This window comes from Triplophysa rosa, linkage group LG25, assembly GCF_024868665.1.
Source record: "Triplophysa rosa linkage group LG25, Trosa_1v2, whole genome shotgun sequence".
NCBI lineage: Eukaryota > Metazoa > Chordata > Actinopteri > Cypriniformes > Nemacheilidae > Triplophysa > Triplophysa rosa.
The window spans coordinates 8,568,104-8,579,681 of NC_079914.1; the positions used below are offsets into that span (position 1 = coordinate 8,568,104).

The window sequence follows — 11,578 nt, forward strand, 5'->3', positions numbered from 1 at the left end:
CCAAATGCAGTAAAATCCATTAATGCATTAAAACATAATACACAAAAAACTAAATATATTCAAATATTACTAAAATTAATGTCAACGTTAAATAACAACTGCAAGGTCACAAACTAATCGAATGTGACTATTATTTTTACAATTCAATAAATCTAGAGACGTATCGACCGATGGAGATTAATTGTACTCTTTCTATAAAGCTACAGGTTCACAACCATCTACTCCAACCCGAGACCTCCCCAGCCCTTCACTGTATGAAGCTAATGCTCCGCATTAACCGTCCCATCAGTCCTGTGGTTCCTGCATGCCTGTCAAACTCCGTTTGGCTGACAAAGGGCAACACATCCGTGCCTGTTAGCCAGTGTCCCGCACAAAACGCTTGCCACAAAGGTCATATCAGGGCTACCATGCATCATGGCGGGACAGATGGCCGCACCATTTGTATATCATTACAACAAAAGTGCGCAGGTAAAGACAAGAGCGCCCCTCGCCAGAAATGTGCAGAGCCGGCAGAATAATCTAAGTGCGAGTGCCCATCTGGAATAATCAAAGTCTCATTTGAGCATCTATTAAAACAGAAAATATATCCCACCACTGGAAGACTGTGATTAAGTCTCGATTTATAGGAGAGATGTTATTACCGAAGGTGCGAACGAAGTCATAATGCTCTTTTATGCATCGCTTGCACTTTACATGCGATGTACAATCACATCTAGAGCGAATTTTGCAGGCATCTGGATTCAATTAACACATTTCACTGCACCTAATGTGAATAGATTTTTTTGCTAATTGCGAAGGCTGGGCGATATAGCTAACAATATTAAAAATGGATATTTTTCAGCTTTAACAACTTTCTATGCATTACAATCAATAAGCATGCTTTATTGTTATTTAACGTACAGTTTTACAGTAAATGAACAAAAATCTATTGAAAAATCACAAAACTAATAACATGCATGAAACGTTTATTTAATTATTCGCCATAGTCACAATATTTCGCAATTATGTTGTAATTGCAATTTATTGCGTATTTACCACAAGAGAGAAATTAAGAAGCTACTACGTCTTTAAATGTTGTACATTTACTGTGCAAAGACCATTATTTCACGCTTATGTAGCATTTATCACACGCTTACTATTGTTTTCGGTAATTTGCGAAAACAATGAGAAAATCCCATTTCTCTCCCTTCATTTGTCCTTTTTCCGCTCCCTTGTCTGGGCTTTTTATCTTCTGTAAACCACTTACCACCCTCTCTCCTCACTCGCTTTCATTTCTCCTCCTAAGTGAGATGATACCCCCCGCCTCCCCCATCTATTTCTTCCTCTCTAGCCTCAGTGTATTTGTGAGGGAGAGAATTACTCGGGACGTGTCTTTTCATTACTGTCACAGAGAGAAAGAGAGAGGAAGAGAGGGAAATAAATTGATATAGGAGCCATCCTCGCTTCCCTTGGGCTTGCTTACAGCAACTTGACAGACCGGGACATGCGAGTCAACGCCGTTTCTCTCTCGCTTGCTCACTCACTCAATGTTTCTGAAGAAGTCCTTTCAGCCACATCAAAATCTTCACACAATGAGATAAAACTGATTTTACTTTGTTACAGGTCTTAATGTGAATAACTGATCAATTTTGGGGTTGTTCTAAAAGAAAAATATTTCAAGATTACTGTAATCTTTCATTAAATCAGACAACTTGCTTTGACCTTTTTGCTGATTTTTTTTAATTCAACCAATTAGGCTCCTATAATTTTATCAGTCCAACCAATAAATAAGCATAAAAACAAAAAACAAGTCACGTCCTAAAGAGAGGGAGAAAAAAATATATTTTCATGTTGCCGTAATGTGCTTGTTGCTGTGACATCACAACTTACAATTTTTCTGAACGAGCCGTTTTTGCAGCTTAGTTTCTGTAAATGTTCTTTCAAAGAGTGGACTTTCAAGAGCTTTGCATTGTGAATGTTACAGTACGTCTACACAGTACTCTAGTCCTAACTTTTGCTGCGTTCCACGATATGACCCTTAGAACCGTAAACACCATCTCACGAACGCCAACATGCATACCAATTCAAACGGCCACACGCAAATACAGCCGCGGCAGCATTCACACGCTCCGTTGCTCTGACCGGGTGAAATACAGCCAGTGGCGTGCTGCTGAATGCATGGCTGCGGTTGATTAGCGCGTTAATGAGAGCAGAGAGGCTGGAGCGACGCGTAGAGCGGCCGCGTGGCTTAAGTGATTGTAGTAATTGAGTGGATAGTGACAGATTTGCAATGGCCTAATTAAGACTCGCTCGGGGGCCAGATATTTCCTTCACCGTCGCACTTTTAACTACTAAAGCGAGACCAAAAAACAAAGTTGAGATGCAAATAAGATGAAACCATCTGTTGTGACGGCATGTCAAAACACAAGCTTGGGAGTTTGGGACGTCGTCAAATGATGTTACGATCAGCAGTCACGGTAACGGACTGTGCACGCTAACAGTTTCAGCAGTCATTTGACTGAATAGGTTGCTTTTTCTTACTTTTACTTTAGAATGCTGACATGTGAGATGTAACCTAGGCAACTGTTAGAGGCCATTTGCACAGAAAGCATCTATAAATGCGAGACGCAACGGTCAGGAATGCTTTAAAAAGTGCAGCACAGACAGCAGGGGTTTCAGGACAAAAGCTAAAAATGAACATTAGCTTTCCTGTAGCTCAGTGGTTAGAGCATGGTGCTAGCAACACCAAGGTCATGGGTTCGATTCCCAGGGATTGCATGTCCTCAGAAACAAATGTATAGTATCATGCCATGTAAGTCGCTTCAAGGCGTCTGCCAAATGCATAAATGTAATTAAGGGGCGACACTAAATGTTTAAACTACAAGTATTTAACTTGACATGGTGTTTTAAAAATGTGACTGTGAGAACGTCACGCTAAGCTAACGCTATGCTAACATGACAAGTGAGTAAATTACGTTTTATGTTACATGTAAAATAAAATTAAAAAGTGAATGTACAATTGTTTTTCATGATATGACCCATTTATACAAACAAATCTGAATGGCTGTTGCTAGTTTTAAATCGCAGTTCACACATAATTCTGGAAAAGGTTTACATGCTAAAGATGCTTTATTGCCGTCTCTCTGTCCCCCTCAGCTCATCCCTTTCTCAGACCAGTTGTCTTTTCCACTTCATCACTCCCCTGAGTGTGATAATCACCACTACTGGCGGGGTGGAGGGCTGAGAGGAGGGGGCTTGCGAATAGAAAAGCCCCCTGCCCCCCCGTGGTGGTTTATCAGCCCGAGAGTGTAAGAACTGCAGGAGGACAATCCTGTCAGAGCCGAAAGGGTGAGAGGGAGAGAAAGAGAGAGAAAGGTTGAAGGAGAGTGGAAGTGTCAGCATGTGACTGATTGCTGCCCGCCACTCGCAAGGCTAACCCCTCCTCGCCATTACCCGCCACTCGCAAGGCTAACCCCTCCTCGCCATTACCCGCCACTCGCAAGGCTAACCCCTCCTCGCCATTACCCGCCTCTCGCGAGCACCACACACAAATCTTTTCGCCTCGCACAAAGAAACTCACACACCGGAGGTTTGATGCATGGCTAGTCAGCGCTGGTTGTGTGCCGATGATATGTACTGTACAATACAATTTTCAAAATGGAGTTGTCGGGTTGCATGGACGATTAGTCGTCTAGTCGCTTCTTAGCAAGTTCTGGAAAAACTAGTCGTTCATTTATTTTTCCCCATTTCTTCTCATTCTACAAAAACATCGAGTGTAGCCACAGACCACGTCTTCTTTCTTTCTGCCTCTTAGCTAAAAATAAAAGTGCTTTTGTGGCTGTAAACGAATGCAATTTCAATGGCCTTTAGTGCTGTGCACTGCAGCGCCGCTGACTGCCAGCTTTGGCCTTAATTAATGGAAAAAGTGTGCGTTTATGTGAGCGCTGGAAGGTGGGCGCGAGGGAGAGATGATTTATTTCAGTGTCACCTTGACCCCTGACTCAGAGATACAGCTCAATTAAACAGTACTGCCCCGCAGCAACGCTCTCATCCACTGCCTACAACTTGTTTGGTCTCTGCATGACATCCATATTCACTGGATTCAATAAGAGCCGTGTGGAGAGTGTGTGTGTGCTCAAAAAGCCCAAAAATGTTAACCACCTAAACCAGAATAAACCGAAGATTTTGAAAACTGCCAAAAATGAAACTGAGAATAAATGCATAAACATTGAAAATTAAGAAATGACTCCAAAAGGCCAGACTGGGTATGGGCTACGGTTTGGATCCAAGAAGTTGTGATATATTCGTAGAAAGTTATGCGTTCGCTTTTTCAGTTTATTTAATGGGTTTACTTGGCTGGCAATTCATTTGTCAAAGGGACAGCACCTAAAAATGAAAAAAAAAAAAAAACCTGTATGACTTTCTTTCTTCTGCACAACACAAGAAGATATTTTGAAGCACGTTGGGAACCAAACAACCTTGGCCCTTACTGACTTCCACTGTAACGCAAAACCACTGAGACATTTCTCAAAATATCTTCTTTTGTGTCTCACAGAAGAAAAAGTCATATACTGGTATTAGATAACACGAGAATAAATAAATGATTACAGAATTTTGCCCCCATTATAATGTAGTTCCGGCATTTACCAGGAGGGTCTAACTCATCCATTAATCCAGAACAACTATTCTCAGATCAGACATTCCAAGAAAAAACACCAGTAGCCGGTGTGATTTTACCATGCCAACTTACCTGCAAACGCTTTTGAGATATGTTCCTTTTTCCACTCCCAGGGTTGATCATATTCATCAGCCGGCCTCTCGTCGTCTTGCGGCAGTCGACTTTCCTTGCCCTCCTCGGGCAGATCCGGCTGTCCGGGGACTCGCTCCTCATACGGGGTGTCATAAAGCTGCACCTCCCCTCTTCCCCAACCGCATCCTCCACCAGTTCTCCTCTGCAACTCTGCAACATCCATCAAACCATTATTACCAACCAAATAAAGCTCACGTTATATTACCATTTTAAGCGATTTTGCATGTTCTCTAATGCATGTCACTTCACTAGCCAGTCAGACGTCTCTTCTCTTTCTGTCAAAGTGTGCGGTTCTTGGCCGACATATGACACAATGTGGACCAGACTTTACATCAACGGTCTCTGCAATTCTATCCAATCCTGGCAACCTGTGGAAATCTGTCTTTGCAGACGGTGGCATGTGTTCATTAAAACAGCGCGAGACGGACGGCGCTGTTAAATCAAGACGCAACAATAAATCGATAGGTTCCCTTGGATCCGCAGCTGGGATCCCTCGCCTGGTCCACATTAATTATGAAAATGCCTGGTGATGAGTTGCGGGGTATGAATCTGAAGGAGAAGCAAATTGTGTTTGAACAGCTTGGCGGAGGCTCAGGGTTTCATACGGGAGGGCTTAACAAAGAGATTGGACTCCACACACACTTCTCAATCTCTTGTCTCGACCGATGGGCATTTCCATTTTCATTATTATCCCTCTCAACCAACAAACACCAAACCACTGGATGCCTGAATGACCTTTAAGTGCTTTTTAGCGCAAATTAAGGTCTGTTAAAAATAGAATTAGCTGCAGCTACTAACATTAGGAACATTATGCTTTAATTTCAGCTAATGCAAGTGTAGCTTAATACGCAGAGACAACCAGAATTCATTTGCAGTTTGCCATCTATAAAAAGTGACTATGAAAACATCTAAAAAAACCCTAAAAAAAGATATTTTGAGAAATGTTTTAGTGGTTTTATGTCCATACAATGCAAGTCAATGGGGTCCACCAATGTTGTTTTGTTACCAACGTTTTTCAAAATATCTTCTTTTGTGTTCTGCAGACTCCCAAAGGTTTGGAGCTTGGGTAAATAGCGAAAGAATTTGCTTTTGGGTGAACTATCCATTTAATGGCAAACTGCATAACATGAAAGAGTTCCAACCCAAAACGTTCAACAAATGGCCTGAACATCAAAAACGATGACAAGCATGAAACCGAGCGTGTGGGATGGACTGCCTGGAAAGAAAGAGAAAAAGCAGGACAAAGAAAAACGGGAAGCCTTTTAGTAGAACTTTAACCTTCACACATCTTGCTCCTATTGGGCACCTTCTCTGTCTCCATAGCGACAAAGAGGCGGCCCTAAGGGACAGACCCTGAGGTGGGGGGGGGGTGTTGTGGGGTAACGCGTGTGTTGATGTTAAACGGTTTCGACGCAGGAATGAGGGGACTGCTAGATTTCACCGCACCTGTAAACCAACAGCGAATGAGAGGAGAAATGAACCTGTAGAGATGGATTGAGGCTTAAATGAGGCTGCCTTGAAGGCAAGAAAGATCTGAGGTGAAATTTAGCTGGATACTAGGGGGCTAGAATCAGAAAAAGGGCTTAAAACCCTAGAAATATTCATGGGACGATTTTACTGTGACAATTTCAAGGGCTAAACAATAAGGGTTTGGTTTTGCTGGCCTGGTAGATCAGATTTTCACTGGCACAGAAAACCTTTTTACTTCATGCTGGGGACTCTTGTTCATCCTGCGGGTTTGAAAAGTTTAATAATTGAATTTGCAACTGGACAGATCATTGTATTTAATTCTTTTTTAAACCAGCATGTGAAAAAATGGTCAAGATATCCCATAAAACTATACTTAAATCCCTTCGGGGTCCACTATAATTTTTAATGTCACCGTGTCGACTCGTGTACGCAGCGCGAAGTTAAACAAGCATGTTGTTTACACGGTTCTTGCGAGGCTGGTCATTGTCGCCTTCAGGTAGCGTAATGGCTCATATGACAGAGGCTTAACGAATCAGGGAAGTAAATGCAATGATACAGACGACCCAATCAGTAAGCGAATGTGGGCAACCACGCCTGCGTATTCAAGTCTCCGTTTTCGTCCGTTTACAAAGAAACGCAACCCCGGAGTCTTCAAACTAAAACGGGGTCTACAGCGTTTCCAAAAGTCTCTGTTTTCGGGAGTCGAAAACTCCGGAGTAGTGTAAACGCCAGGCGTAACAATAGCAAGAGTTATGCGTTTTTAAAGGAAAACGCACTAGTATAAACGCCGTCTCACTCTCTCCTGACGTAAGTGGAAACCAGACTCCCCTGGGGCTGAGAAAACACACTAAAAAGACATGGGCAGATCTCAAACTTGGGATCACAAAAACAGAGACGCCACAGCAATGAATCCAAGACGATTGGAGAAATGTTAGATTGGTTAGATGTACAATATTGACATTAAAGCGTACATATTACGAGATCATGTAAATGACATTTCATGCAGTGTGTAATGTTGCCTTGTGTGAATGTAAGCAGTCTGCCAAGTTGTAAAGCCAAAGGTGAATGAATAAAGTTATTGGCTTGGAAAAAAGGGAGTTGACTCTGAATCACGCAAATGAGTCACGCCCTAGTCCGATTCGGATAACAAATAAAAAAAGTCTGATAATTATAACAAAATAATAGTGTTTTTACACCTTGTATGTATGTAAACTTGTTGTTGGAAACCACATAAACCAAAATAGGAGCGAGATCCGAAGACACAAGATAAAATATTTATTATATAATATATCCATTATCCAAATATCCCGCGGGATCAGGCTCCTAACTATTTTATGAGGTGGCTATTCGTGTGAATTCGTGAATCGTACAAAAACGTAGAAAAAAGCCACACTGAAGCCCCTCCCCCTCACTGGCACGCAAGCAAGTTGTACGAAAGAGAACAAAAAATTCATACAAACTAGCCACCTAATAAAACAGTTACGATTTATCGCGAAATTGTGTTGTGGATTTATCAAACATAGTCACTTTTTTAAGGTACTCAGGGATAGTTTATACAACATTTTCGACTGAAAACGTTTCAGCTGTTCATTTACGTGATTCTTTTCACGTAACATATACAACTACTGGCCTGGACTGCGTTTCCCGAAAGCATCGTAACTATAAGTTGATCTTAGAACCATTGTCACCAATTGAGCTACGATCAACATAGGCTTACGATGCATTTGGGAAACGAAACCCTGGCATGCATATTACAGCATAATGAAGCATTTTTAGTTCGTTCTGTGTAAATGGCGATCATTTTGACAACATCAGACGTCATTTGTACGCAAAAACACATTTAGATTTTTAGTAAATTGTTGATGCATAAACTAACCCTAACTCTAATAGGTAACTTTCAAGTACATTTTCTGTAAATAAAAGAACATTTTATATTGAAACTGCACTGACCGGTGATCACTTTTTGGGCCTCGTAGGGCTCCATATAGCCGTTGTTTTCTGGAGTGAACGGGCCCTGGATAGTTTCGGGGCGCAGGTCCTGACGGGCATCGAACGGGTCGGAGTAGTCATTATCTCCCAGGACTGGAGCTGATGGGACCACCTGAACCAAAGAAGACCAAAGTCATGGGACATTGCTTCACACCCAGAAGGAAAACCACAAATCAATTTACCATCAAACTAGAGAACGAACAGAGGAGAAAATAATGTGAAAAACTTTTTTCAAGTGCACAAAGAAAAAGGTTTCCTCATGGTATTTACCCTTGAAATCTATCACCTCACATGCTCAAAACGGTTAAATACAGCCATAACACCACACAGCACGAGGCACTCGAATCCGTCAGACGTGCAAAGACGTGACGCCTTCCCCCGTTCCTCAGAAGGAGGCTGTCGGGAAGTGTTGATGAGTGTGTTAGGAAGTACATTTGCTTCCTGATCCAGACACAGAAGAAGCCCACAGTAAACTGGCAATTTGACAACTACAAAGGCGGCCATATGGTCCCTCAAACAAGGGCTTTGGCCGACAGTTCTGGGCGTCTGAATTCAGCCTGCAATCTGTAAACCACGCTATGCAACAACCTTCTGATTTCCCACCAGTCGCTATGCAAATCGCCCATTGTCTGGTTGATCTTTAACAAGAATAAGGAAACAATAAATCCCAAATGTTCATTAGGAACGCAATAAAAACTTAATGAGGGCCGCGGTAAAAATTAATGGAGGTTAACGTGGAATTGCTGCGTACCGGCGCTCGCATGCAGCATTTAAGACAATGCGCCTCCAGCCTCGAGCTTTAATTGTGATTTAAATAGATGGTATTGGGCGACAGCAGCAGGCCTTTCTCAAGCCAAACCAATCAAATCATTCATCATTGATAGTGATTACAATCAATTCGTTTCCACTGAAGCATCTACACACTGTTGTGTGTATGTGTATGTGTGTGTGTGTGTGTTCGGGCACCTTCAATGCCTGCCAGTATCGGGTGTTTCTTCAGCGTCAGATCACAGAAAGAAACCTTCCCGGCTCCTGTGGGTATTCTCAACGGGACCACCCCCTCCCCACAAGTCTTACTAAACTCTATGTATTATTCAAGGGCTTTAGCTGCGGTGGATCAAGGGGTTTTGACACCTTTGGAGCTCTGAGAGACGAAATCTAACGCGGGGTTAACAGAGGGGTTTACATGAAAGATTGTTTCAACAGCACTCGTTTGACAGTTTGTTTTATGTTTGTCGTGACCTGATAGGTTTGGATATCAAACCTTCGCGTTGTGACTATTTGCCACGGTTTATAATTGATGTGTGTGATTGGTCAACCAATATAAATATTTTTCGATAGCTGATGCCGATATTTACACAGCGTATCTGCCAATATTCTATGCTTATCTTCATGTTTAGTTTTGCAAAACTTACCGGATCTGTTGGTTCCTCAAAAGAGACAGAACTCAAGAGGATCTTGCTGCGGCCCAGGTCTTGCGATTCCACCTTTATGAGGCGATGTTTCGGCGAAACCACCTTGATATCCAGGCTCGCCGATTTCAGAGGAGAGCCGAAGCCTGCGTGGAGGAACTCAGTCGGCCCGTTGTCATTTCTAGCCCTGTTCTCAAAGTCTTCATACGGGTCCTCAAAGTCCAGGTTCTTCTGAGCGCGATACGCCTTCAGTATTTCGCTCTCTGTGTAGTCTGGTTTCGGGGGTTGAGGGGGCACTCGCTTGCTTCCGAAACTTAAATAGTCTTTGAACCACTTTGCCATGTTAATGTTTACAAATGCAAACAAGTGACTGTGTCAAAACTAATAGATACAACGTACCCGCTTGGTCTGAAGAAAAGCAGTCCAGACTAGACTTTGGGTGTTATTATATGGGAAATAGTTTAATTTAATCTGAAAATCTTTGCAGCAGGAGCATCTTATACAGTGTAGAATTCATGTTTCAGGACAGACGCATGGCAGTGGTCCTCACCCAAGGTCAATCCTTGGGAACAGTGACCAGGTTTCACAGATGGTCCATGGCTGTCATTAATCGGAAGATCTGGAGGCTTTTCAACACCTTTAGCAGCAGTCGACTGTCTGAAAATGAATGAATGAAATAAGCAAATAGAAAGCAATATACAATTACTGACAATTACACATCAAGTCTGTCAGGTAACGAGGTTGATATGCACATGCGTGTTTTGTCCTCTGATCAGCATGATGTGCTGTCGCAGACATAATTATTTCATAGATATAATTTTGAGATTTACTGCAGATATTAGGTTCGTTAGACTTTTATTTTGAGATATTTTACAACCTGTGGAGAGAAAGGAAGCAATGCCTTAACTGTTGACAGTACGGAGCTGTTTAAGAACAAAAGCAAACAAACTAGTGGTTTCACACGTGCTTCTGACGCGCAACTGCGCACAGTCTCGAGGACACAATAGAGCGTTTCGCTTTAACCACCAGAAGATATAAAAGAACGAATCCTCTTAAAATCATAATTGGCATTAAAACAAGAGAAAAAAAAACTAACTTGACAACTCTACAAGATCTATCGTTTTCAAGAACTCATGAAAACTAAACGCGAACGCGCGATCAAGAGCCGCACTTTCATTTCGGATAAAACGTCGTATACACACTACATCAAATCAAGCCCGTTTAACAAAGATTTAGCATAAAATCGAAACAATTACACAGACAAAGATTAAGTAAATATTACTTACATGGTTTCACCTTTATTTTTTCATTGAACTCCAGACGGGTTACAGTGTTTCTAAAGTGTAACTGAAGGCGCGCGAGACAAAATGATGACGAATATTTTCTCTCCTCGTGTATGCATGAGAAGAACATTGATGCTCGTTTGAACGCATCAGATTGTAACGAGTGAACACACGCAGAGAGAGAGAGAGAGATTATAATAACGCCATAGAGAGAGAGAGAGAGAGAGAGAGAGAGAGAGAGAGAGAGAACTTGAGCGTTTAAAGGGGAGGTGCTTACATACAGAGGTGCTTGTATTTCTCCTTAGCCGATCATTATTAGATACAATCTGCGGCCGTAAGTCTATGAAAATGATCAACTATCATCTTTCGTATGTTTTAATCTCTTTAAAGAACACTTATTAAATTGATTTATGCAAATGTGTTTAGTCTCTGAAGGCATTCATCCCAATGTTTACAAACAAAGCCAAGAATCCCTTTATAGACAGACAGATGCATACTGCAATTAATATTATAGCATTTACATTTTAAAACATACCATTTTAAAACAGCTGGTGAACGAGATTCATATTAATTAAAGGGAAAACACCTACTGATGCTTTCACACCTGTGGACTGGTTTGACAATCTCAAAGCAAT

The 11,578-nt window shown here is 41.8% G+C and overlaps 1 protein-coding gene and 1 non-coding gene across 4 annotated transcripts in view; one reads left to right on the top strand and one right to left on the bottom strand.

The window, feature by feature from the left end:
• shdb (Src homology 2 domain containing transforming protein D, b) overlaps positions 1–11,142 on the bottom strand; it is a 40,340-nt gene extending 29,198 nt beyond the window's left edge. For all 3 annotated transcript variants that reach the window (XM_057325684.1, XM_057325681.1, XM_057325682.1), the window contains exons 1-4: positions 10,947–11,142; positions 9,664–10,317; positions 8,210–8,360; positions 4,730–4,939 (exon numbers count right to left, since the gene is read on the bottom strand). In XM_057325684.1, coding sequence (XP_057181667.1) covers positions 4,730–4,939; positions 8,210–8,360; positions 9,664–10,002 — 700 coding nt within the window. In that variant the 5' untranslated portion in view covers positions 10,003–10,317; positions 10,947–11,142. The remainder of the gene's footprint in view (positions 1–4,729; positions 4,940–8,209; positions 8,361–9,663; positions 10,318–10,946) is intronic.
• trnaa-agc (transfer RNA alanine (anticodon AGC)) lies at positions 2,683–2,757 on the top strand. Its single transcript has one exon. It is a non-coding gene; the product is annotated as a tRNA-Ala (tRNA).
• Positions 11,143–11,578: the final 436 nt, after the last annotated feature.